This window comes from Sycon ciliatum, chromosome 8, assembly GCF_964019385.1.
Source record: "Sycon ciliatum chromosome 8, ocSycCili1.1, whole genome shotgun sequence".
NCBI classification, from domain to species: domain Eukaryota; kingdom Metazoa; phylum Porifera; class Calcarea; order Leucosolenida; family Sycettidae; genus Sycon; species Sycon ciliatum.
Window position 1 is genome coordinate 21,119,741 of NC_088650.1, and position 27,914 is coordinate 21,147,654.

At 45.5% G+C, this 27,914-nt stretch overlaps 2 protein-coding genes across 3 annotated transcripts in view; both read right to left on the reverse strand.

Moving 5' to 3' along the window:
- The window catches only part of LOC135822304 (condensin-2 complex subunit D3-L-like), a 97,208-nt gene that overhangs the window by 13,610 nt on the left and 55,684 nt on the right, over positions 1 to 27,914 (reverse strand). For both annotated transcript variants that reach the window (XM_065335042.1, XM_065335043.1), the window contains exons 20-37: positions 27,645 to 27,747; positions 26,687 to 26,783; positions 24,806 to 24,895; positions 23,642 to 23,718; positions 21,883 to 21,912; positions 21,215 to 21,299; positions 18,808 to 18,948; positions 17,670 to 17,726; positions 14,521 to 14,650; positions 14,075 to 14,183; positions 13,543 to 13,627; positions 9,668 to 9,772; positions 7,433 to 7,502; positions 3,840 to 3,924; positions 3,056 to 3,145; positions 2,679 to 2,786; positions 1,850 to 1,909; positions 611 to 695 (exon numbers count right to left, since the gene is read on the reverse strand). In XM_065335042.1, the coding sequence (XP_065191114.1) occupies positions 611 to 695; positions 1,850 to 1,909; positions 2,679 to 2,786; positions 3,056 to 3,145; positions 3,840 to 3,924; positions 7,433 to 7,502; positions 9,668 to 9,772; positions 13,543 to 13,627; positions 14,075 to 14,183; positions 14,521 to 14,650; positions 17,670 to 17,726; positions 18,808 to 18,948; positions 21,215 to 21,299; positions 21,883 to 21,912; positions 23,642 to 23,718; positions 24,806 to 24,895; positions 26,687 to 26,783; positions 27,645 to 27,747 (1,607 nt within the window). The remainder of the gene's footprint in view (positions 1 to 610; positions 696 to 1,849; positions 1,910 to 2,678; positions 2,787 to 3,055; positions 3,146 to 3,839; positions 3,925 to 7,432; positions 7,503 to 9,667; positions 9,773 to 13,542; positions 13,628 to 14,074; positions 14,184 to 14,520; positions 14,651 to 17,669; positions 17,727 to 18,807; positions 18,949 to 21,214; positions 21,300 to 21,882; positions 21,913 to 23,641; positions 23,719 to 24,805; positions 24,896 to 26,686; positions 26,784 to 27,644; positions 27,748 to 27,914) is intronic.
- On the reverse strand, positions 4,287 to 7,423 carry LOC135822954 (ice-structuring glycoprotein-like). Its single transcript, XM_065335794.1, has 3 exons — positions 6,969 to 7,423; positions 5,132 to 6,238; positions 4,287 to 4,942 (listed from the first exon to the last, which is right to left on the reverse strand). Exons 1-3 carry the CDS (start codon positions 7,147 to 7,149, stop codon positions 4,287 to 4,289), a joined length of 1,944 nt encoding a protein of 647 aa, XP_065191866.1. The 5' UTR covers positions 7,150 to 7,423.

Here is a 27,914-nt window from a genome sequence, read left to right on the forward strand (position 1 = left end):
CGAAAATTAGTCGCGGCCGAAATTTTGTTTTGCAAGGTTCAGCGTGACATACAGGCGGCAGCGGTACACTGTACCGTACAGGCCGAAATTTGAATGGGCCCAAATGGGTTTTTAGCCCTGGGAGGCTGAAATTTGAATGGGCCGAAAATTTGTGGACTTACAGTAATCTAAGCAGAAGTAGTTCATGGTTAACAGCCTGCGGCACCCGTGACTCGAGTGCAGAGATACAACATCCCACGCAGCGTGCATAACCCCTGAATGGACTCTTCAGACTCAAAGATGTGTGCTGCTGTGCACAGTGAACTGGTTGTGGACCAAGAGTGTGCTGCTGTGCACAGTGAACTCGTTGTGGACCAAGAGTGTGCTGCTGTGCACAGTGAACTGGTTGTGGACCAACTCGTCGTGGACCAAAAGTTCATTTTAAAGTTTTAAAATACTAACAGGCAAAAGAAGGAATTTGAAATTGTTTGAAATTGTTTGAAATTGTCCCTCATTGTGCATACCATTACAATAAGGCACTGTCTAGGATAGAGGGAAGCAACACACGTACATACTTACACAGGTACACACCAACACTGCACATTGTGCTGGCGGAATGCATTAATCCTACCTTGAACATCATTGCGATAGTCCTTCATCAACTCCTGTAGGAAGTGCATCAGCTCGCGGAGAAGTGGCGAACGTTTGTGTTCCAGCTGCACATCAACATGTGGAACAACAATAGTCAATAGCGACACGAGTGTGAACTGATACTGCTACTGCTATAGTGGCGGAAACACTAGTACACTTCTAACACACACACACACACACACACGCGCGCGCACGCACGCACGCACACACTCAGACATGCCCATCGCGGAAGCGATGATAGCGAACAGCTATGTTAGACATAGCAACTTGTGCTGGGATTACACCATTCAACAGCTTGCAAGGCTGATGAATTGACCGCCACTAATTTTAGCCTGGTATCCACCACACACCTGATTGAAGTGGCTTTTTCTGGCCAATGAATCCCTATTTTTCATTTTTCATTTTTTCCATTTTTCATTCTTTTTTTACACACACACGCCACACCACATACTCTGGCATACACTGGCTGTTGGTAACCACCCAGGAGAATGAAAGAAGAGTTAGGAGAATGCAAAAGAGAAGAAAGACGTGTGCGACCATAATCATTGGGAATTGAACCCGCAACCTCTCGATTGGAAATCGACTGCACATACCACTGCACCATATGGGACACACACACACACGCGCGCGCGCGTGCGCGCGCACACACATGCGCACGCGGACAGAAAACTGTAATATCAGTAGCCAGAGATAGGTTAGTAAAGTTTAACAAGTGCCTTGCATTTGGGCGAGGTCATTCTGCACATAGCACAGTGATGTTCACACCATAAATTCTGTAAATTCTGTAAATTCTGTAAATTCTGTAAATTCTGTAAATTCTGTAAATTCTGTGTGTCCTCTTACACCACATTTGGGCAAATGAATGCAAGCTACATGAACAGTTGCGTTCGGTGAAATCTGACCCAGAGTGCACATTTGGCGCCCTCATTTTGCACGGCCCTTGACGCCCTGGAAGTGGCACAAATACACCTGGACGATGCACACATGTACAAATACAATGATGCAATCAGAACTGGTACAGGGCGCCAGTTCTGCACTTTGGGTTGCATTTCACCGAGCGCAACTGCAGATGCAAGCTTAAACTACCTCTGCCCCACATCACAGTATGATCCTCCTTGGGCTGACGTTTAGCTGGATGCAAGTCAAATCAGCTTTTAAGCAACATGTGTGTGTGTGTATGTGTGTGTGTGTGCACGCGTGCGTGCACGTGTATTCTCACCATGTGCTTAAGATCGATGATGATTGGCATGATATTCTCCATAACGTTCTTTCGGACCAGCTACAGTAACGGCATAAGACAATGGAAGAAAACTACAGTAAGCTTCACCAGCATTTTAATACTCATCATAAATTCACATTCTGTTAGACTAATAATCGACGCCAGTGACAAGAAGTCGTCAACTGCACAAAGTGTGTGCACGTTCTAAATGCCAAAAAAGCAATGTACAGGACGAGTCTGACCCATTGTTGGATAATTAATAGGATCAGTTAATACACCATTTTCGTCCAGCCCATGAGACCTCGACCTGTACTCCAATGAATAGGAGACCCATTGCACAAAGGAAGGACAAGAGCTGTCCTGGTGGTGCCTATACTGCGCTCACATGTATATAGCGCTGACTAGCACCATCACTTCTCAGTATACTAAAGCCAAGAAAGTTGCAGAAATAGACGTTGGCATGCTTGATCGCAATACTGTCATGCACTGACTTGAGAAGTAATGGTATGAAAGGCCTTATTGAAATCAACAGTGGCTTTGTTGTTCCGTGTGACAGCAGAGACAGTAACAGCAAGACCAGTAGCAGCACCAGCAAGACCAACAGCAACAGCACTCGCAGCAACAGCACTCGCAGCAACAGCACTCGCAGCAACAGCACTCGCAGCAACAGCACTCGCAGCAACAGCACTCACAGCAACAGCACTCGCAGCAACAGCACTCGCAGCAACAGCACTCGCAGCAACAGCACTCGCAGCAATAGCATAGTTGTTCTTCTAGCCAGCAGCGGTACATAAAGCGTAGACGTGATGTCATAGCGACGCCAGCATACCTGTGTAACCAGCTTGGATTTAGCGTTAGCAGCTGCCACGTTAGCCTGCTCCATTTCATCTTCCAAATCGTCAGCAGTGCGCACTCGAAGAGAGGACAGTTTAATTTCCTGTGCATAATAGAGAAGGGCAGAGCATTGTAGGTATCAATGAAGAGACTGGAGGGGTATCCGTGGACAACACTGATGTTTGTTGCAAATGCTGAACCAAGATGGCCGTTGAGTTTTACACGTGCCGAAGGGTCTGAAACAAGAGACGAAATTAGTGAGGTGTTTATTAGTGAGGTGTTTATACCAGCTTCCTCCAAGCGCTTCAGCACCCATTGACAACAATGAAAACTGTGAGGAGTATAATTCATGTACATGGACAGGATACATACCGGGCAGCATAGAATGTAGAGAGCATCAGCCAGGACATCTGATCCACCATTCTTCAATGACAATGTTCCATCCACAAAACTGGACAAAACCTATCAAAGATCACAGGGAACAGAGAGACAGTACTTATACTAAAGGCACCCGCAATCTCTGACTCAAAAATCAAGAATCACAGATCACGTGCATGCAAGGCTCCTGTATCTCAAACCATCTGTCAATGATGTTCAGTAGTGTCTTCTAAGCATCAGCTTTTGGAGATGCACCTGCCAGGGACACACCAGAGCTATGCATTTCAGGTTGGACGTGATTGTGTCAGTCAGACTCCATACACAACACACACACACACATACTTGTACATAGTACGCCATAGGAAGAGTGCACGAGCTCACAAGAGTGTACAACTCCGCAAATGTTGTCTCAGCAGCAAAAACTTACACCAAGTGTTCCAAGTATGTTTCGTACTAGGCTAGCGTGCGCACAGTCCGGATATCTGTCTGGATATCTGCCATGATCGCAACACGATCGGATAAATCCCTTATCCAAGAAGGACTTGAATTTGATACCCTCTGCTTCTCTCACATGCATACTGTGGACATTTAGATTCTAGTAGTGTAGACTACACAATAGAAGTAGAGCACAGCGGTGCAAGACTAGTTTGTTGCAACTCTTCAGAACTTCATGCTCGGTGCTTGGTGCTATCCGCGGCATTCGAGCACTCTCAGCACACTGGATACATGCCTCTTGTAAAGTGTAGAGTATAGCACTCTCAGCAAACTGGATACATACCTCTTGACAAAGCTTTGCTGTAATTCCAAAGCGCTGCTCATCTGTCATGTGTTGCAAAAGAAACTGGTAGATCTTGCGGCGCTTTCTATAATCACAGGCAGACACATACACATACATACCCATCCACACCAATGCGTGCACATGCGCACGCACCCACCCACAATCGCATATGCGAGCGCAAACACAAATTGCTACCAAAAATAGTATTGTGCCCGTCAAAAAAAGAGAACACCAAAGATACTGGTCCTAGCTATCGGGGTCGACCTCATTCTCTCCCTGGTACCTTTCCACTTCCAGGAAGCCCAAGATAATGAAGATTGAGTGAGTAGAACTGAAGTTATGATCCAAACAACACGAAAAAATGCATAATTTTGAAAAATTCCTAGGGCTCTTTAGAAAGGGTTAAAACATTAAAACTCATTGTTTGGGATTCGGTTGGAAACCCCCCTAGAGGTGACCCTGCGTACGCGCCTGACTAGCTGCAGGACTAGCTGCAGGAATAGCTGCAGGACTAGCTGCAGGACTAGCTGCAGGAATAGCAGCAGCACTAACAGCAGCACTAGCAGCAGGACTAGCTGCAGGAATAGCTGCAGAAATAGCAGCAGCACTAGCAGCAGCACTAGCTGCAGGACTAGCTGCAGGACTAGCTGCAGGACTAGCAGCAGCACTAGCTGCAGGACTAGCTGCAGGACTAGCTGCAGGACTAGCTGCAGGACTAGCTGCAGGACTAGCTGCAGGACTAGCTGCAGGACTAGCTGCAGGAATAGCTGCAGGACTGGCTGCAGGAATAGCTGCAGGACTAGCTGCAGCACTAGCTGCAGGAATAGCTGCAGGACTAGCTGCAGGACTAGCTGGAGGACTAGCTGCAGGAATAGCAGCAGCACTAGCAGCAGGACTAGCAGCAGGACTAGCTGCAGGAATAGCAGCAGCACTAGCTGCAGGACTAGCTGCAGGAATAGCTGCAGGACTAGCTGCAGGAATAGCTGCAGGACTAGCTGCAGGACTAGCAGCAGCACTAGCAGCAGCACTAGCTGTAGGAATAGCTGCAGGAATAGCAGCAGCACTAGCTGCAGGACTAGCTGCAGGACTAGCTGCAGGACTAGCTGCAGAAATAGCAGCAGCACTAGCAGCCGCACTAGCTGCAGGACTAGCTGCAGGAATAGCTGCAGGACTAGCTGCAGGACTAGCTGCAGGACTAGCAGCAGCACTAGCTGCAGGACTAGCTGCAGGACTAGCTACAGGACTAGCTGCAGGACTAGCTGCAGGACTAGCTGCAGGACTAGCTGCAGGACTAGCTGCAGGACTAGCTGCAGGACTAGCTGCAGGACTAGCTGCAGGACTAGCAGCAGCACTAGCAGCAGGACTAGCTGCAGGACTAGCTGCAGAAATAGCAGCAGAAATAGCAGCAGCACTAGCAGCAGCACTAGCTGCAGGAATAGCTGCAGGACTAGCTGCAGGACTAGCTGCAGGAATAGCTGCAGGACTAGCTGCAGGACTAGCTGCAGGACTAGCAGCAGCACTAGCTGCAGGACTAGCTGCAGGACTAGCTGCAGGACTAGCTACAGGACTAGCTGCAGGACTAGCTGCAGGACTAGCTGCAGGACTAGCTGCAGGACTAGCTGCAGGACTAACTGCAGGACTAGCTGCAGGAATAGCTGCAGGACTGGCTGCAGGAATAGCTGCAGGACTAGCTGCAGGACTAGCTGCAGGACTAGCTGCAGGATTAGCTGCAGGACTGGCTGCAGGACTGGCTGCAGGAATAGCTGCAGGACTGGCTGCAGGACTGGCTGCAGGAATAGCTGCAGGAATAGCTGCAGGACTAGCTGCAGGAATAGCTGCAGGACTAGCTGCAGGAATAGCTGCAGGACTAGCTGTAGGACTAGCTGCAGGACTAGCTGCAGGACTAGCTGCAGGACTAGCTGCAGGACTAGCTGCAGGAATAGCTGCAGGAATAGCTGCAGGACTAGCTGCAGGAATAGCTGCAGGACTAACTGCAGGACTAACTGCAGGACTAGCTGCAGGACTAGCTGCAGGACTAGCTGCAGGACTAGCAGCAGCACTAGCTGCAGGACTAGCTGCAGGACTAGCTGCAGGACTAGCTGCAGGACTAGCTGCAGGACTAGCTGCAGGACTAGCTGCAGGACTAGCTGCAGGACTAACTGCACGACTAGCTGCAGGAATAGCTGCAGGACTGGCTGCAGGAATAGCTGCAGGACTAGCTGCAGGAATAGCTGCAGGACTAGCTGCAGGAATAGCTGCAGGACTAGCTGCAGGACTAGCTGCAGGACTGGCTGCAGGACTAGCTGCAGGAATAGCTGCAGGACTAGCTGCAGGACTAGCTGCAGGACTACTGTAAAACGACAAACTTGCCCGGCGGCTAAATTTAGCGTTTTGGCAAACTGGACCAGTTAGCGGCGATTAATTTTAGCGATTTTTACCTTCCACCGAAAATCAAAGAATTTTATTTTACGAAGCCTCGGAGTGCTGGGTGCAGAGCGCATGAAGAATGAGAGAAGAAATCAAAGAATGAAAGAAGGATCAAGGAATGTTAGGAGGAATCAAGGCATCAAAGAGAACCATAAGGTATGTACTAGTACTGGGAGAAAGGATGGCACGTTCGAAGAGGGATCATCGGAAGGCTTTCTCTTCGAACTGCTGAGCCACTGCGATACTCATCGCGATAAAATTCTGAAGACTTCTTCGAGCACTACAACACTAAAATCTACGCAACAGCAAGCTGGCCAAACGCTCCAAGAAGTTCAACAACACTCTCCACAACACTGAGACATTCTCCAGTCGATCGTTTTATTCTCTTCTGGTTCAAGTCACCGTACTCCAACGACAACTAATGTTTCAACGGTTACTTGCAAGACTGGTGTTGGTACGTAACCCGTCGTTGCAACAGCTGCGCGCTTTGGTTGGACATAGCCGGCCGTGCAAGCATCGATCAGCGCTGTGAATGTACAGTCAGTGCAGTGAGTGATGCATGCGCATGTACTGTACAGATCTGTGGCGCAAAACGATCGATCATCGACGCATCGCATAGTACGTAATAGTACAAAATTTCACATTCGCGAGTCAAACTTTCGCGATTCGACCTTGCTCGCGAAAGTCGCGAAAGTTAATCGCTCGCGAAAGTTTGTCGTTTTACAGTAGCTGCAGGACTAGCTGCAGGAATAGCTGCAGGAATAGCGGCAGGAATAGCTGCAGGAATAGCTGCAGGAATAGCTGCAGGAATAGCTGCAGGAATAGCTGCAGGAATAGCTGCAGGAATAGCTGCAGGACTAGCTGCAGGAATAGCTGCGCGCATATCTACAGGAACGCCTACACCAGCATGCGCTGATGTGCTGTGAACAGCAATGACAGGGGACAGCTCAACGGAAATTTGCGGCGTTTACAGTGTTTCCATATGCCATGCTCGGGCATTGATGGGATTACAATTTTGCAATGCAGTCCAGTCACAGTTGGGTGATGACGACCTGCAAGACCAGCAGAAGTAACAGATAGCTACGTGCACAGCAGCAGCAGCAGCAGTCTCGCTGTTCCGCAGTACATGTTTATAAGTGTGTATGCGACATAAAACCTGGCCTTACATGAGGTGCTTGTCTCCTTTCAGTGAAAACACTCTCTTCTCTTTGTCAGTTTGCACGAACTTATTGTATGCTGTGGACGACAGAAACAATAAAAGAACATAATTTCTTGCATGCTACGAATAACAAGAAAAACAGTTTTAATTCCACACAAGCTTACATCGGAATGATTCAAAGAACAGTACAGTTTGGTCGACATATCAAGAACGTTGGCCATAGCAGCAGCAGCAGCCTGGCATGAAACGGCACGTGGTCATGTGGGTAGATAAAATGAGCACACTGGCTCAAGTTGACCTCACCTCCTCTTCGAGCAGCTTGTTGCTGTTACATTGGTATACAGTGCTGCAAGTCCAGTGCACTGTAACTGCAATGTCCAGGGTTTCAGGAATTGTGCCCCTAGCAATGGAAGCCCAGTGCATCAGCACGAATGCTTCAGGAATTGATTTAAACAGCCGGAAGCTTGAGGCTCTGCCTAACCCTCTACTCCTAGGGACTACTGTATTTGTGGAGACGGAGGTAGAATCTCTCGTCGAAGCATTACAAAGAGCTCCAAGAACGTCCAATAAGCCATCACAGTGAGCACACACAACTAGAGGGGGAGAAGATCTCAACACACATCTTTACTACACCAGCATTCCATTTGGTTCTTCTATGTTGAGTCGACTATCCTGCCTAGCACCCCATTCCTTTCATTCACCAACACTTTCCTCCAACTCAATGTTTTCATTCACGAACGTTTTCTTCCAACCCAATGTTCTTTCATTGTATTCGTGCATGAACAGTTCAATTCGTCATCCTGGATCACACTCTCCTTTACTTTATGTCAATTGTTTCACTGGTGTACCTGGCATGTGCGTGACATGATTGTACGAGTTGCATGGTAGGGATTGTACAGGGTACGTGTATGCTGCATAACCAGCCTCGTACCCTAGACCGTTCTTATTTTCATGTACTACAGCCTATGCACAGTTGAGTCACTGTGTATTGCTTGGTGAAATTCTAGGCTGATCGTTCTTCAGCGCCCCACAGTACTGTAGTGCACCTTCACACCTTACAAGGCACCATAGGATTGTTCACACCTTACAAGGCACCATAGGATTGTTCACACCTTACAAGGCACCATAGGATTGTTCACACCTTACAAGGCACCATAGGATTGAGATTTTGAACTCGGATGGCGAGTCAAGGATAAATTTAGAGGACAAAAAAGAGAGGAAACACTGGGGCACGAGGTATGCGTTCGAATCCACCAACTAAACATGAATCTGGAACAGTCGGACATGCACAATTTAGCACAAAACTGACAGTCACCCGTCATCGCCATAAGCCAGCATTCTTTGGAGCCTTGGAATGTAGCCCGTGTTTGTCTCGATGGCGCTTACCTTTCCCATTGGCACTACCACTTATAGCCATGAACCTTCCAAGTTGGAAGGCCGTTGGTCAGCGCTATCGAGCAGTGCTCAAGCTCAGCTTCATACCATAGAATATCTCAGTACTCCTGGTCAGTTTTAAACTAATTTGTGGATGTCTTACCGTCCTACATATACAGTCACACAGTTGGTGGGCCCATGATGCATAACACACACAGTTGGTGGGCCCATGATGCAGAACTTCTGCCCCAGTGTTTCCACTTTTTCCTCAACAGTCAACTTCGCTTACAACGACACTCGGCAGGGCATCAAAAAAGTGTCCTTATTCGCGAAGTGTCGTTATACCCGAAGTCTCATTACATGTATTACAGTTGGATGGGACTTTGCTCTGGGCATGGACATTCTGTCGTTATTCGCGAATTGTCGTTTTATCCGCAGTCGTTATTAGCGAAGTTGACTGTCCTTCCCCTCGGAATTTTCCGCCTCTTCATCCACGTCATTGATGGTAAGAAAGTGGATCTGGAGAGGGTGGAGTGGACTGAGTGAATAAATTTCAGCAAGAAAGACAGTCAGTTTCCAGCATTTTCTTCGTTGAAAAAAAAGGATTTACAACAGATGGCCTGAATATTGTGTATATATTTTCTCGAGTCACAAAGTTGTGATTTATTACCAAGAAGTCTCTTGTAGGAAATACCATACAGGAGCCCAGTCAAACCAGTCACACGCCTCCGGGCTAAAAAGTAAACCTGGTTCGAGTCCCGGTGGTGACAGTCAATTTATTCTTCAGACTTTTCCCGTAACGTCTTTCCCTCAAACCAGTGAATAAAAAGTAAGCACAAGCACAGCTGCACTTGGAAATTAATCTTACCGGGATGTTGCTCATACGTGTTGTAGTGAAAGAGGCACTCCATGAACTGTGTGGAAAAGAGAATCTGATGACGTGCCAGCAGCAGATGCACTAGACAGTACTCAGCTAATTTAGCAAAACACACCACACCACCACATACTCCACATACACCACATACACCACATACACCACATACGCCACATAGCAACAGCAAACATAGCTGAAGCAGCTACTTGTACTAGTATTGATCAGAACAACATTACTCAGAGCAATATCAGAACCATATTGGACTGAAGCAAATACCATGAAGATACAGATCCTATACAGGTAGAATGCCTCGAATTCGAATATTCCGTAAACTGTAAAACATGCTATTTCCGGTGTAACTTTAATTTCGTTGATTTCGGTAGAAATACCAGGCACCTAAAGTTAAATTACACCTAAAAGCCTCTGGAGTATGCATTGTACTTCAAGTATGTGATGGGAAAGCTGGTCACCTAATTCTACTTCAACGAAGTACATTGCACCTGAAACCTGTCAGGTCTCTGGCACCGAAATTTTAATACACCTCAAGTTACATGTTTTACAGTAATTCGAAAAAATTTCGTTGTACCGATTTTCTGCAAGTCAATTCAAGTCAAATTTGAATGCGAAATTCGAAGTACGAAAAGTGCGCCCGCTGGATAGTCCGAAGTCTGTTGTCGTACAGAAGAGCAGTTCACAGTACAGTGACTATGTCCTCTGAGCGCTTGTTTCAAAGTGAGATGAAGTTGCTATACTTGCAATTCGAAGTCCATTCTTTTCTCCTTCTCTAGCTAAGAGTAGTTGAAAAGGTGATCCCTGATCCCTGGTACACTTCAGGCATGCATGATCAACAATAGCGTGATCCCTGGTACACTTCAGGCATGCATGATCAACAATAGCAGCATTCAAGGAACCCAACTACTAGCAGTACATACCTTGACTTGTGTCCAAATTTCATTCAAGGCAAAGTGCAAGGCAAAGTGCAAAGATTTGATTGAAGACAACTTCTTCGAGGTGGCTGACTCCCTTCGTGGATCTTAATGGGTCTTTTATGCCGCACCAGCTCACCAGCTCACCAGCTCATGTGCGGAGAATGTTTGTGAACACCTACACTGTTGACTGGAAGTCGTAAAAAAATGTTTGTCAATGCTCCACCGAAGTGCTGCTCTCCGACACGCTTTCATGACACGGATAAGCTAGCGCTGTTCTTTTCCGTTGAAATTGTTTCGGGACAGCTGCAGCGACTGACGACTGACAACTTCTTCATTAGAACGTTTTAAGATACACTCGGACGTCTCTTATCCGGGCACTGCCCGTATTTCAGATTTGCCCGTATCTCAGGATAACTCATCTACTATAATATCATGTCGTTTTTTGAAGAAGTATATTTGGCACGTACTGCATATGTTCAGGTTACAAAAAGAATCAATTGATGAAAATGCGTGGATTACACAGGTTGGCAGTGACAAATGAGCACTTGTGCATACGAAAAAAGTTCAAACCCCCCAAAATCGAAGCATTTTTGCCATAGGAACTCATTATGTTGTGGGCTAACAGCCACACGTACACCTCAATTGCACTGCTTTCTACTCTTTAATGAAATTCTTTTATACATTCGACATTTCAGTCTACGACCATCATCAGGAACGAGGAAATGCACTAGTATGGGAGGCTATGGCTTGTTATTGTCTCCCAAAATAACACATGAGAGAATTAAGTTACATGCAGGAAAAGAGGTTATAGTACTTCCTCCGCCCAGGCAAAATTTTCGCTTATCTCCTTCAGCCCAATGACAGGTGTCTGACAGCAATTTTTGCATCTTGTGCACTTCACCATCACACAAATCTGCACGTTCAGGCGTACCAGTTCCAAACAAGTCGGCGAAGTCGGCAAAGAGTAAAGAAACATCTAGAGTAGAGCGCGTTGAATGCGAGTGAACTGGTAAAAAAGACACGAAGTCAGTCACTAGTCAAGGTGGGTGCTGCTAGAGTACCACTGCTGGCACTGGAGTACAGAGCAGAGGTGTCATGTTGCGAAAAGCTAGTGTGTTTGATTGCATCCTGCTCAAGGTGTGTGTACGGTAAAAATGCACGCGAGCTTGAAGCTGAGAAAGCCACTCAGCGACGCTCGCCCACATACTGCAAAATGAACCAGAATCGGCACTGGGCAAAACAGTTGGAAAAGAAAGGCTTCGATGACAGGGTTGTGACTCGCCCAGCTCATTCGCCTGATGTCAACGTGAACGGTCCAGCAAAGCGACGCTGACTGAGCTCGCCAGCTTCGGCTGGAAAGAAACACAACCGATCGTACTCGTGAAGGAGGTGAAGCGCTTGGGAAAAAAGTGTCGATAGAAAATATTTGCGCTTCTGGAAAGTGCGAAGTACTACCCGACAACAAGTGCTGCGTCGGCTGATGACAAAGGATGCCCTCTACATTTTTCGACTTGGAGAGTTTCTCTTGATGTTCAATGACTCCTCAACTCATTCTGAGTCGTTATAAGCCGTTCTGAAAACCTGGAATGTATCAGTAAAAACTGTAAAGATAAGCGAAAATTTTGCTTGGGCGGAGGAAGTACGTACAAAGACCATTCTGTACTGTTTGTGTGCAGTTTGCATGCGACTGTTGTACACACTGCTGACTAGGGAGTAGTATTTTACTACTCCAACCAACTGGCCTGTCCTGCTCAGGCCGCGCGCAGGTCGCGGATCGCGCTCTGTTTGATTTTGGACACTGCATTAGCCACTGCTATCACTGGTTGACCGGTCGTACAAGACTGCAGTCTGCAGTCTTTTGAAGTTTTGTACACGGCGGCGACTTTCCTTGAAGTTCTCCTTTTTTCTTTCACTGGCAAGCTCAATTCAGTTTGTTTCTGTTCGACAAGGCACAGTTGAAGTAGATGGTTCTTAGTCTCGTGTAGCCAACATGTCAGTGAATCTGATCACTGTCCAGAAGCGGGAAAAGAACTGGACGCGCCAGGAGTGTCGATTCGTTTCGATGAAGAAAAGGAGAAAAGGGAATATTCTGTGCGCTTTGAACGAAGTGTCACGATCGTTTGAGCGCTTTCCTGAGCTTTCTTTGTGGAAGGAATCAGTGGAACTGCCCTGTTGAAGGACATTGTGTTGTGAAGAACTCGAAGTCGGATGGACGCTGAACATGTAACAAGCCCAAGCGAAAACCCTAACGTAGAATATTCACGTCAACCGTTCGTTTAGAAAAGCAAATAGCAACTGCAGCTATTGTCCTCTTCTGTACAAAATCCTGCTATTGTACAGATATACATGTAAACTTTCGATGAAGGAAAACTGATAATCAATACTGGGAGTTGCTAGTCAATTGTAAAACTGTGTAGCAGTGACTGCTATGCCAAAAAAATCAAAGTAAATCGATCCCTGCTACATGATAACCAAAGGTATGCTACGACAACCACAGCAACACCACAGCATATCGATCATACGGTACAGCCGGTCGATTTGTAATTAGAAGCTGGGGCCTGAACATTTGTGGTTCGAATTAAAGGAAGTCTACCTGTATCACAGACAGCCCGGGGTAACTACCTGAATAAATATAAGAAGGTGTAGTGAGAAAGAAGAGGAGAAGAAAGGAGAGAAAAGAGAAGAGAAGAGAAGAGAGAGAGATAGATAGAGAGAGAAAGAGAGAAAAAGAGCGAGCGAGAGAGAGAGAGAGAGAGAGAGAGAGAGAGAGAGAGAGAGAGAGAGAGAGAGAGAGAGAGAGAGAGAGAGAGAGAGAGAGAGAGAGAGAGAGAGAGAGAGAGAGAGAGAGAGAGAGAGAGAGAGAGAGAGAGAGAGAGAGAGAGAGAGAGAGAGAGAGAGAGAGAGAGAGAGAGAGAGAGAGAGATCTGGTGTCTACCTTACCAAACTCGCAGGATTTAGGATTCTCAGCAACTATGCACATCAGATATCGGAAGAACAGTGATCCCTTCCACTTGATATAGTCCTCCTGTAGCACACAAGCCATGCCAGCAAACATCGCAGTTACAGCATATGAGCGAAGAGCACGTTCACATAAATGCAAAACCAGCCCCTCGTTTCCAGTGGTTTACTGCAAGCACATGCTGCTTTGTGCACCAAACCGCGAGAAACCAGGGGCTGGATTTCAGGAACTGGATTCCCCATTTTGCCACCACTGTAGGGACAGACTGAGTGTTTGTTGCTTGGCTTCATTCTCAAATGTTGTCAAACGCTGGCAATTTGTTCCCATCAATAGAGCACAGTGACCACATGAATTAGCAGGCCACCTGCCCGCATCATCAATATGTCGTCCGGTCATTTGATGTACAACAACTGATTCACCAACTAAATCACAAGCAAGAAGCAGGCCAGAAGGACTGACTGGTCACAGAATGCTACATATGAGCTGGTACACATTGTGTCATGTTCTATGTACCTTGAGAAGAAGAGTGAGCGACATCAGTGTTTGGTGGCTGACAAGTGGTGAGTCATCGCGAAGACAAGCTGAAATACTCGATAGGTAATTATCCACAAGCTGTGTATACCTGGTCATCAGAACACATTATCAGAACACATTAGGAATTTAGGACAAACCATTTAACCAGTTAGTGGTGCCTGCTGTAGACTTGTCTCTAGACTGCGGCAGCGCGGCACATTCTTGCGGTTCAAAAGACGTGTCTGCGCATAACATGTGTTTCCTGGCACATCACATATACAGCTACAGGTATTGAGAGCAGCAAATTAATATTTTTCAATTCACTGTGGAGAACTATCTATGAATGAAAAGCCGGTTTCTGAAGTAGGCTGGTTGTTGAATGCAGGCACAGACAGCAGCGGCTGGATGGTACTAAATAGCACTGTGCATTGCTACAGAATACATACCTTACGCACAAGTCACACAAGATAATGACAACGTTGTTGCGAACAATGGCATCATCACTGGTTTCCAGCTCACGCACCAGGACGATGACACATTTCTTAGCCAGAGTTTCTTGCTGCAAGCACAGTTTGCCTGTCCACAAACAAAGTCAGAGATTGAAGTTTATTGTTGAATCTTGTTCTCATATTCATTGGTTTCAGGGAAAAAAATGCAACAGGTGAAACTGGTACTGGAGTCGATCTCCATCTATATCAGAGCCATACTTACCCAGCACAAAGGCAAATTCGGACGAACATGCCTGCCCTGATGAGGCTTTCAGGAGCAAAGACTGGAGGTACTGATATGGCTCAAACCCGGGTTGTTCGAACAGCTGTGTACCAGACTGTCAACTCATACTATACTAGTATATAAGAAGCTGCTCGTATAAACCAATGATCATTAATAAACAGTGAGCGAGGAGAAAACAATGATCATTAATAAACAGTGAGCGAGGAGAAAACAATGATCATTAATAAACAGTGAGCGAGGAGAAAACAATGATCATTAATAAACAGTGAGCGAGGAGAAAACAATGATCATTAATAAACAGTGAGCGAGGAGAAAACAATGATCATTAATAAACAGTGAGCGAGGAGAAAACAATTTTAAAATCTCAACCAGGAGGACAAGATGCAACGGCATGTGTGTACAAATACTATATTTATATAGTATGAACAGGTAACTACAACAGAACAATCAGCCATATACATTGACCGGACATGGACGGATTCAAGGAGCGAAGCAGATGAGGATGGAGGCAACTGCAGCGGGTGGTATGGGCAAGGACAGTAGATGTGGCGAGTCGGTGGCAAAACTGGGTGGTGATTGGCCAGGCGATGATGCGGGCAGTGAGTCAGGCGATGATGCAGTCAGACGGTGAGGGTGAGAGTGGTGGTGAGAGTCAGGACAGCAGCAGTGTGCGTACGTTTCATAAGAGAAAGTCTGCGGTGCTGTCTATCTGGTAACTAGCCCGAGAACTGTTGCAGTAGATATTTTGATTCTTCTTTCACTGTTTTTTTTTCGTGTCGTGGTCGTCATGGTTATGGTTTACAGTTGCAAACGTTAGAAGCTATATGTCAGCGATTTTTAAGCCTAATTCGCATGTCCAGAAAGACGGTGTTATCACTTTGAAATTGTTCAAATAATGCTTTGTGGTCTTGGTGTGGCCAGGTTTGGCCAGTGCTGTTCTTCACATCGTTTGTAGGACGAAACAGTTCTGTCCGCAGATCGAGTAGTTTGTAGCTAGTCAGATGTTCACGTTGTTTTAGCACAGATTGTTAGTACCCACATATCTAATTTTTTGCCTTTTCATTTTTCCCCTTCACACTCTAGGTGTCAGTACTGTGACAAGGTTTCATTTCTCAAATTCTGGCTCCTGGCTCCTATAGGAGTCCTTTTTCCATGCTTTGTTCATTAGAACAACACAGATTCCTGCTGAGTGTTGTACGAAAACTTGCTTGAATCTTTCTCCGTTGTTCTTTTCTTCACTATTTCCTCCTTGATCTTCTCTAAATTGTTGCACATCGTTTCCACCTGTTCATGCTATAATTATAAATAAAGCAGCGGTATACACACACACACACACATGTCGATACAGCTTGTCCTTTTGATCGCAATCAATATTATTGCAAAAATACTGTACCATGCATGACATGCTGACAATTTCAGACAATAAACAGAGTATAACAGTGGGACAGTCATGTTCCCAGTACATAAGGCCATCATTTTTTTATATCTATGTTTCGCGTCAGTTCAACTTCCAGAATCATATGCGAGAGGTGGAAAAAAATCTCATCAGAGGTGCATGCACTGTACATAGCACAATAGCTCGTGCATGGTGTACATTCGAGAGAAAAATCGTACATCGAAGCACAACATCTGGGTTATCAGCATGAGTAAATATTCACTTCGGACAGAGGAGGCAACCGTTGGTGCCCATGCTTCGCTGGATTATTGTACTGAGACTTCAGCAGCGGTGCAAAGAGCTCCGGAACGACGCATCCTCTCAGCTTGAGGCGATCAATGCGGTCTGGTGTAAGCTCATAGAATATTGCTCCCAGATGCCGAACAAACGATTTACCAACGCTGGCCTAGACTAGAGGCCATTTCTGAATCCCAGCTTCGCCGTATCGCAACCAGTCCACACTGATGACTCGCACGATCGTACACTCACTGTGCATGTTTGATTTTTTTCTTCCGAAAAAAGTCAAAACGTATGCGTGCGGACGACGCGAAACATAGCTATAAAAATGATGGCCTAATGTAATTAAAAAAACAACAATTCTGATTTCTGAAGAAAATGTTGAACAGTCTCTGCTGGGATGACGACTACACCGTAGCTCAGTGGTTAGAGCATCGCTAGCTACAAGCGAGGGTCCCTGGTTCGAGTCCTGGTGGCGACAGTCAATTTTTTCTTCAGACTTTTCCCGTTTGTCTCTTTCCCTCAAACTAGTGAAGATTTTATGACTTGGGGCTCCCCGCGTGCTAGAGTGTACGTGAAGTGTGTGGGTACAGTGAGGGCTGCGTCCCACCCGCCTGTGTGGATTCACAGGAAGTGTGAGTTACGAAGTCTGAAGAAAATGTTGAACAGTCTCTGCTGGGATGACGACTACACCGTAGCTCAGTGGTTAGAGCATCGCTAGCTACAAGCGAGGGTCCCTGGTTCGAGTCCTGGTGGTGACAGTCAATTTTTTCTTCAGACTTTTCCCGTTTGTCTCTTTCCCTCAAACTAGTGAAGAAAATTCTGATTATCATGACATTCGGCGCTGATTTTTTTTTATTTTTTATTTTTTTACCTCAGCTGTAGTCCCCTCCACTGATAGTCGATGTTAGCGCTATTAGCTGAACTCTTTTTCGCGCTGCTTCTCACACCCTCTTACTGACACGGGAGTTGTTGGCCTTTATCAATGCTGGTTTGGGAGCTTGCACATCATTGTGAACCTGATGAAGGCAATTTGCCGAAACGTTGGAATGATTATTGAGAAATGAGTTGAACTATTGCAGTGTTAATGGAAGAGAGCATGTAGGCTCTACTCTGAACTGTTTATGAAACTGCAGGAAGCCTCCCCACTTTTACTTAAAACAATTCTAGCCAGTGTTATCTGCTACATACCCAGGGTGACAAAGGCATGGGCACGAACCAAAGGAGATGATGACAATGTCGAGTGACCTTCATATGTGCACGAACATACCAAAACACAGACATATACAGACACACACACAGGCACACGCACGCACGCATGTACACACACATTCAAATATATACGCACTTTCAAGTATATACGCACATTCATATATACACAGGCAAACTTATGCACACTAGAACTAATCAGCTAGGGTATTCAAAAATGAATGAGTAGGCGTGAGTATTCATTAATCCAGCAGAAGTCTGCCGAACGGATGCCTATGCAGGATTAAAAAGTCAGACAATTGCACTGTATTTCCTTGAATAAAATTCGCACCAGGCCCATTCTAGAGAACAAATACGGGCCGAAAATTCGAATACTTGTATACTCATCAGTTTGAGGGAGTTGGAAAAGGGAAAAAAACAAATAACTATTGCAACCCAAAGACCGTTCTGAGTGTCAATCACTAACTTTAACACATTTTGCTCGGATACGGTCTAACAACAGCGAGATCAGTGTGCTTATCCATTCGTAAGTGACGCTCACTGCCAACAACTCTGCTCACTGCCATCAGATCTTCTCAATCTTTGAAGTACATGTACCTAGGCCCTTACTGCCCATAGCTACAAAGAAGCCCTTACTGCCCATAGCTACAAAGAAGCCCTTACTGCCCATAGCTACAAAGAAGTGGCAACGGCGCTCCCCGTGCATTTGGCGTAGACATGAGCATATCAACGAAGAAAAGGTCTTGAAGCAGACACGGAAATAAAAGGATGAGTTGGCAGTGGCCACATTCTGTGAATTGCATGGCCATGATGGGTAAGGAGACAAGCAAGTTAGATGGTCACTTGAAACCGGACACGACACTATCCTCTTTGCAGTCGACGTTTTTTCTAATCGAAAACTTGCACCGGCGATCTGGGTGTGTTATACGTGGAGCGCATAGTGTAGATCAGTTATTTCTGTTGTACATCCGCAGATTACAGTTCTATACAGGAAAATGTATACGATCTCTGCATTATAGCACAGACAGATAGGACCTTGTGATTAATTGGTATTCTTGCAATAAGCTATTACGCTACAAGTTCTATCCGGGTGGTCAGTATTACATGAAAACAATCTCACTGGAGCTTAGTTGCGTTTCTTTGGGTGATGCCAGAAGAGATTGCACCAATAGAAATAGCTGTTCTGACACACAGGCAGGACATAGTTGAGCAGCCTCTCCAAGAGTAAATAGTCGGCAGATTAGATCAGTCTCTTCCATCTCTGCACATGACCAAAGAGCAGACGGGAAACAAGATAACACATTGCGCCAGCACTGTCTTCAAAATCATTGCCAGGGTATAATTCACACACACCCGCACGCACGCCCGCACGCCCGCACACCCGCACACCCGCACACACACACACACACACACACACACACACACACACACACACACACACACACACACACACACACACACACACAACACAAACACGCACTCAGACATGCCCATTGAGGAAGCGATGATAGCGAACAGCTATGTTAGACATAGCAACTTGTGCTGGGATTACACCACTCAACAGCTTGCAAGGCTGATGAATTGACCGCCACTAATTTTAGCCTGGTATCCACCCCACACCCACACACACCCACACACACACACGACAGAGAGAAAGAGTTTTTGTGAGGAGTCACGTGCGTCCATACTCTCATTTGAATCAGTGTCTCTATGGCAACAGCCAGCTGCAAAGCGAAAGCCCCGTCGCCCAGACCCAGCTCGCCCACTCAAATTGCAAATGAGCCGTGGTGCAGATCGCTGTAGCGTTAGAAACAGTCGCTCTACCGCTTCGGCAATTGTTCATATGGATAGCCTTGAGTTTTCTATTACTGTAAATCATATTATTTGAATGACCCGCAAAGTTAACGATTTTCTTATTTTCGAAGGTTAACGGTTTGAAAAGTTAACGATTTTCTCAGACTGACTACAGGTAGTCAGTGAGTAGGAATGATACTTTGGGCCCCCACTGAAATATACTTTGGGCCCCCACTGAAATGACCACAACAAGAAAAAAATTCCTGCATTTTGAGTGCGCATCGTTCGATTTCCCATCATAACATTGGTTCCACTTCACCAATTTTGACCATCTTGGGCTCCTTGGAAAGTTCTTGGAGAGGGGATTACAACGGGCCCAAACTCGTCAAGGGCATCCATTGTTGTCCACGGCCACCACAGTATACCAGGAGCGCCGTTGCGACACGATCTTGAGAAGCAAGACATCGATCTCAGGAGAATACAGAAATTGAAATTTATCCAATACGAGTACAAGAGCGTAAAAAATCAAAACGTTTCGAGATCTCTTGCCGCTTCGTCAAATTTCATCTGAGAGACTTCGGAGTTGTTCGAGCCGACTGCTGAGCGTCTCTGCTATCATCTAGGTCTTTCGATTGCTGAATTCGGTTGGGAATTGACCGAGTTACGATCCGTTGAACAAGCACTGCATGCCACAATATGAAACGGTCGATTTCAATCGTGCGAGGCCCAAATGGATACGACTTTTACTAACGAATTTCAAAATAACGACAAATCTTCACTCGTTAGATTTACTTGTTCGTGACATTTTCATGATTTACAGTAGACTTACTGGTAGATGGTTAGATATTCGAGTTCGGTCAAAAACTGACAGAATTACAACCAAAACCCAATCACAGTGATCAATTTTCTTTTGTGAGACCATAAAAGGGTTGATAAAGAAATTAAAAAAAGTAAAGTGCAAAAAGTGTGCATCTTCTTTGGTCCACTCACTGAGGCAGGCAGGCAGGCAGGCACATCACTGAGGCAGGCAGGCAGGCAGGCACATGATCGGTACATCTGTCAATAACGCCAAGCTAAGTTGATCTGTCAGCCACAGCCGGTATCTATTACCGTATTTTCCAGACTACAAGCCGCACTTTGAACACTCAAATTCACCCAGCAAAAAGGGGGGGGGGGGGGGGGGGTGCGACTTATACTCCCATGATCAAATTAACGGTGATACATAGGGTAGATGTCTGTATTTCGTGGCAAAAAATGGGGTGCGGCGTACTCCAGTGCAGTTCATACTCCGGAAAATACGGTACACACGTTTTACTTGTAGTGCTTCATTCGCTATCACTGCGGACGCAATGGGCAAGATCAAGGTCAAGGTGTGTGTGAGTGTGAGTATGAGTGTAAGCGTGTGAGTGAGTGAGTGAGTGTGTGTCTGTGGCAGTGGCTCTACAGGACAGGACAGGACAGGACAGGTGTGTGTGTGTGTGTGCGTGCATGTGCATGTGTGTGTGTGCGTGCGTGTGTGTGTGTGTGTGTGTGTGTGCGTGCATGTGCATGTGTGTGTGTGTGTGCGTGTGTGTGTGTGTGCGTGCATGTGTGTGTGTGTGTTAGTCACCAAGTGCTGAGTCATGCTAGTTGCCAAATCATGCATAGCAAGTTTCCTAGGAACTGACACCCATGCGAAGCATATACCAAATTCAGTGACTTTCGCGGGAAAGATTCTCACAAGGTTTACTTACGACTAGTGCTGTCACTCAATAAGTGCTCTGTCAACCACTTCTGACATGCCTGGAGAATCTTAACTGCCCAAGGTTGGCGAACAGCCTGACAGCAGCAGCAGCAGCAGCAGCAGCAAACAACACTGAATTAGTAGGAGCTATATTTGCCTTCCTGGTCTGCATCATCTAGCAACTGCAGCGGCAAACGAGTGAAAACAGCTTCAAAGCATTTTAATAAAGTCTTCAGGGCTCTATCCAGAAATAGAATTTTAGTGGCACTCCAGGCGTTGATTGCACACATGACACGAGTACAAAGATCATGAACCATAGTCACAGACGTTAGAAGACTGCAGAGGCTCAAGCCATCAAAACCCAATGGTCTTCATTGATCTATCCTACAGTCCATTTCAAAAATATAGACGCATGGCATTTTTGAAATATTTCAAATTTGCCTGGAGCTTTTCGAGAATATTTTTCGGGATATTGCTCAGGTCCTTCCCCCAATTACTCTCATGTAGATTTTTTTAAGTGATCAAATAGAAAAACACCCAATTTCGAAATTTTTATGCACAAAGTGATCACAGCTTTTATGTGGTATAGATGCTGGCCTAACGGTTTTTTTGACATCACGTGTCTATATTTTTGAAACGCACTGTAACTATTCACAGCAAACGAATACAAGCAAGTACCTCTGCTTCATCTGTCGAGTCCTTGGACAGCTGCAAAACAGAAGACAAAGCGGAAAGACGATTTCAATCTAGCCTGCAGGCATACAACATACACTGTGTAATCACAGAATATACTTAGAAGCCATGGTGATAGGGAGTATATACCAGTATAGCCATGTTGATAGGGAGTATATACCAGTATAGCCATACCAATACATGCACATGACTGTATACCGGATTAAAGCCATGTGAAAATTGCCATGATCTTGCTGTTGCTGTTGCTGTTATCGCCATCAAGCAAAAAGCTTCCGACGTAGCAGCAGCACGAGTAGCAACACCAGGAGAACAGCAAAGAGACAGCAAGAAAGGAGAAAAGAGCAAAGAGACAGCAAGAAAGGAGAAAAGAGCAATAGACAAGGTATTACCTATCATACACCACTACCGGTATTGCACATAGGGCATACATGTATGGCATACATAGGGCATACATGTATGGCATACATGTATGGCATACATAGCAGGGGCGTAGCCAGGATCATGGTCAAGGGGGGTGCCCATAATTTTCTTCCAAAAGCGTTCTTTTGAGGAATCTTGTACATGTATGCATATTGTATGTATGCTAGTGCGGTGTACTGTGGGTCGCAGCACGGCTGGAAAAATCCTACCGCTTCCAAGCAGGACTTGAACCTGGTACCCTCTGTTTCTCAATCATGGTCTTAGACCATCCCACTATGCCTGCCTGCATAGTTAATTGGGAACTCGTGGCCTGGCACGAGGAAAACATGGATGCAGTGAATGGGATTTTCGGTCTTTGACCACTTGCTGGTGAGCTGATCTACTCACCTCCCACCGCTTTAGGAGCTGCATCTGCGCCTTGATCCTTGAAGGGTGGTGGCGTTCCTACGGATGCGGAAAACCCGGCTTCCAGCCGAGTCTCACGCGAACCGTGATTTTTTTTTTTTTTTTAGTGCGGTGTACACCTTGAATTATTTATGTATTATGAATGTCTCCAGCTTGTCATTCCAACAATCTACTTCCTCCGCGTCATTAAAATTGTTGCTTCCCAGAGAGATTTTTTGAATTTATTTTGTCCACTCGAGGGGCAAAGAAATCAGCTAGAAATTGTGGCAGAGCATTGTCGACGGACCAAGCTTTAGTTTGTGGCCTCCCGCTTTGCTGCACTTGCAGCTAAGGTCGACGTCTTCATCAGAGTTTGAGGCAGACCCTTCAGCAGACGCGCGTTCAAATTCATGTCAAGAAACTTTCGTTTTCAAGCGATCCATGCCTCCAGGTGGCAGGGGATGAAGGCAAGCTAGCATTTTTCAAGTACACTGTAACGACCTTCCAGCGGGGTAGGGTAAGCAGTTCCGCACCTTCTTTCCTTGGCAAGAGCTTCGCTGATTTTGTCGGTGTTTTCAGACCTGCTACCTTCGCAGCAACATGCGCCACAAGTAGCGCATTTTAGGAATTTGAGACCACTTTGTTCATGGAGTAACTAATACTTGCACACTGACTGCAATGGAAAAGTGCAAGCACGTGTAGTACAATGCAGTACTCGCAGATCTACGTAGCTTGCACCCAGTCTGGGCTGAGGGCAGTCGCGGTTGTTTGATCATACAATGCATGCCAAGCCAGACCCATGGTCGAAATTTCTGAGGGGCGTGCTTTGGCACCCAAAGCACCCCCCCCCCCCCCCCCCCTGCCTACGCGCCTGCATAGGGCATACATAGGGCATACATGTATGGCAAAACACAGACACATGATTATGTACACATCTCACCTTGGATAATGTCTGTATCATACTGGCAACAAGTGAGAGCTCAGATTTGAAGTTGAGCAAGTGCATTAACAAATCAGCTGCAAAATACAGTGTGGGTTGCAACACAAGCAAATAGAGACCATCAGTCCTTCTACACTGGACACACGGTATTTTCTGGAGTATAACCCGCACGCAGATTTGTCACAAAATACAGCCATCTAGCCTGCATCCGGGGTACACGCCGCATACCTCATTCGACATTGTTTACGCACGCGTGTGTGTGTGTGTGTGTGTGTGTGTGTGTGTGTGTGTGTGTCTTCAAGTTAGGGCTGAAACGATCATTCAATAACTCCTAGCGATCAACCAATATCATTAACGATCGATATATTGGTTTTATCGATTCTTGTCGGCCCTATCGAACACCAGTTTATAAAGATATTCTATGATGCCTTTGCTACGCTCAAAATTTGTGGCACCGCACCTGTTGACATCTGTAGATATCTGGCTGGTTTTATCAGCATGAACTACTCAAATAGAGAGTTTCATGTTGTTTCTAGAGCGAAGAATCTTGTCATCACCCACTAGCAACTGCTCTCTCATCTCTAACTTCTGAAGTTCTCCCAATCTCTTTCAAAGCCACAAATCAATTTTACTGCGCTTGAAAGTACATGATTGCACTCGTATCCACTATCGGATGGAGTGCAAGGGCTAGAATACTGTCACTGATATGCATGCATAAAAAATCGTTAGTACTCGTTTTGAAAACTAACGATTATCGATCGCACTCTTAACGATCGATAATAGATTCGATATACGAGTTATTGGTATAATTGTTTCAGCCCTACTTCAAGTGCTGATCCAGTCTGCTACGTGGCGTCAAGTATCAAGTAGAGCGATACCCCAAAGCGGGTTTTGACGTACGAAATTGCGTGCAGTTCCTACACTATTTTCATACATAATTACGTAGAGCGAAACCTCCCTAATGTATGAAGTTGTAGATCAAAAACTCACACAGCGAAATTAAAAATTGCGTTTTGGCGTTCAATTCGGCCAAATGGGATTTTTCAAACTTCCCCAACCCATCCTTTTCTCAATGGACCAACATTGACACTAAATACAGGAACACAGTACGGTGATACAAGTCTGATTTCAACCAAGCTGTGCAGCTAATGAACTGATATATACCTGCCACAGAACTCCGCTGCGATGATGACAACTGCTGAGAATTGCCGGACAATACAGCCAAGATGAAGCACGCCACCTCTGCATCAGACGCTATGCAAAAGAGGAAACGAGAGAAAGAGAGAGAGAGAGAGAGAGAGAGAGAGAGAGAGAGAGAGAGAGAGAGAGAGAGAGAGAGAGAGAGAGAGAGAGAGAGAGAGAGAGAGAGAGAGGAAGGGAGAGAGAGAGAGAGAGAGAGATAAAGAGAGTAAGTTACATTTATAAAGACAGATAAGTCTAACAAATGAGGACTGAGACCTCTACAACAGGGCTTTTACGCCTAAAAGCAGGTGCATGATTTAACAAGCAGGTTGTCAGTCTAGATTTTATGCGCAGATGGAGAAAAAAGTGCAGAATTTTGTAATGAGATATGAGAGAGAGAGAGAAAGAGAGAGAGAGAGATTTAAAGATCTTCACTCGGACATTGCAGTATTCTTCTTCTTCTTACTGGCGTTGCCTAGCCTTCGTCTAAGCTGCTCCATAGTAACATAAACAAAACATGACAATGAAGTCATGTACATAAACAAAACATGACAATGAAGTCATGTACATAAATGCTAGAAGAAACATGAACACAAAACGTGAGATGTAACGAACTGTTTTGGAATTATTCACATGATTATTGTTGGCACAGGTTATGTTAGGAACTAAGACAGGTTATGTTAGTAGCATGTAATGTTTGCAATGCCTATTCTTTCATGGGATGATAATTATCACGCAATACATCGATCAATGAGTTATGTCAGGGTACAGCCATGTATCTTCGGTGCATGATGTGCCATTTCGAAGGTGCATGTCAACGTTGGGCACGATGCGGTTAGATCTTTCGCACGTCTCTCAGGGCTGCCTCTGGGTATACTAAGAATAGTACCAGGGGCAATGAGTCTCCAGGGGCAATGAGTCTCCCTGTGGGGTATATCTATTGGTTGTGAACTGAATGTCATCCGTTCCGGCCAATCAAACTTGCAAGGTAGTGTACACAAGAAGATTCAACATTACTGTAATGGGGAAATTGTCAAGAAATGAGGAAACACTGATCAGCTCAAGATCAAGTTTTTTGCTTTTGTTGTTTCTCTGGATGTTGTTTTTAGTGTTCTTATTAATTCATACAGTGTTTTGTTTTGAGGGGATTGGGAGAACTTCAAATTCAAAGGATCAGTCGGGGAAGTGAACTGCCTGAAAAGATATTAAAAAATGCAAGAGTCACCAGGACTCGAACCCGGGATCTTGCTTGTCATGAGCAATGCTCTAACCAACTGAGCTATGGGACCAGGCTGAACCTAGAAGGTGCTGACAAGTGTTTCACTCCAAAGGCAGCAGCTCACAACAGGTGCCACACATACTGATGGCACGTGGGTGTCTTTCCCTCTCCCAGGTCTTTTTTTCTCTTTTCAGGCGGTTCATTTCCCCAACTGATCCTTTGAATGTTTTTGTTTTTTTTTGTTTTTCTTCTTTGAGTTCATTGATTGAGTTCGTTGGTAATAATTTTTTACAAAGTTTTGATCTGAAGTTTCTTTTGGTTTGCGTTGAAATCTTTATTTCACACATGCATTATTTCCTGATTCTTCACCAGCTTTGCATTGCATTAATCCATTGGGTCTGGGTTTTTTTGCCAGTAAAAGAGGCTTTTCAACGCTGCTCAGCTCTCAGCTCCGACCGGCGTGAGATGGTGTCCAAATGACTAAGTTGAATAGCAGCTAAACCATAGCTCAGTTGTTAGAGCATCGCTGGCCTATAGCGAAGGTCCATGGTTTGAGTCTGGGTGGAGACAGTCATTTTTTTCATCAGACTAACCTTTTCAGTCGTTAAGACTTATGAGTAGTAAGAAGCAATAGTGTTACTTACCTGCAGCTATGTCTGCTTTCTTCCATGCATCCAGGGCTATGCGCACATTTGGCAGTGGAGTATGCGGTGAGATTTCGGCAAGAAACATCCATGAAGCCTAAGACAAATAAAGTCACAAGCAGATGTTATGTTTGGCTCTCTGGAGTGGCACCAAGCAGTACGCCATCACTCTGAAATCAGCAATGTGCTGCTAATTGCACATGGCCAATCCGACAAAAAATGAGGGCCTGTCTGCGTGGGATTCAAAAAATCCTCATATTATAAGGAGTACCGTACTTTCTGGGGTGTTGAGCCGCACTGGGGTCTAAGCTGCAACCCAGATTTTGAATTTTTGGCCAGCCTAACTTGATGGGTACAAGAAATGCTTTCCAATGGTTAAAAAGTTGAGAAGCATGACTGAAGTTCCAGCAAAAGTTTCTTTGTTTGTCCCTCACTCTGAATTGACAACATAGAAGCATCGTACAACTACAATAATGGATTTCTGTACATGAAAAGTACATAAAAAGTAGTCGATTGACACCATACATGCATTTTATGCATGGCACGCCGTGTCATTGGTTGAAATCAGTGCAATCATACTATTACTTTTCGGATAATCGATCATTCGGATCTTCGACGTTCGGATAATCTGCATTCTAGTGTTGTCCCTGGCCCTAAGCCCTGGGTAGTCTCCAAAAGAAGGGTGGGCTTGTGAAAACAGGAGGAAATCCACACTTGGCCAAATGCATGTTCAAGTCCAAATTCAATGAACTACATGTGTCATGTCATGCATCTGCCACCCTGGTAGCACAGGCATGGTGGTGGCCTGGCACATGCGAAACTTCCTAAGCTGGTTGTGTTTCTCAACGCAATTGTATAGCCGGTGGTAACGCGGACGTGCAAACTTTACTTTACATGTGTCATGGGGAAATTGGAGATAAGTGAAGAGCAGATAAGGAAAGGTGCAGTCAAACTGTACTTTGCTTTTGTCAGTTGTAATGTGGTCCACCAGTGATTTAAGTAATGGTGGCTTCAGAATACGTTCAATGGCCCATTCATTCACAACCCGTTGGAAATATCGTCTGTACGAATAAAACACATGCACATGCACACGTTCACATGCACACGTTCACACACGCACATGCACACGTTTACAACCGCACGTGCATACGTTTACAAACTCACATGCACAAGTCCACACCCGTGTGCACGCGCTCGCACACACACACACACACACACACACACACAC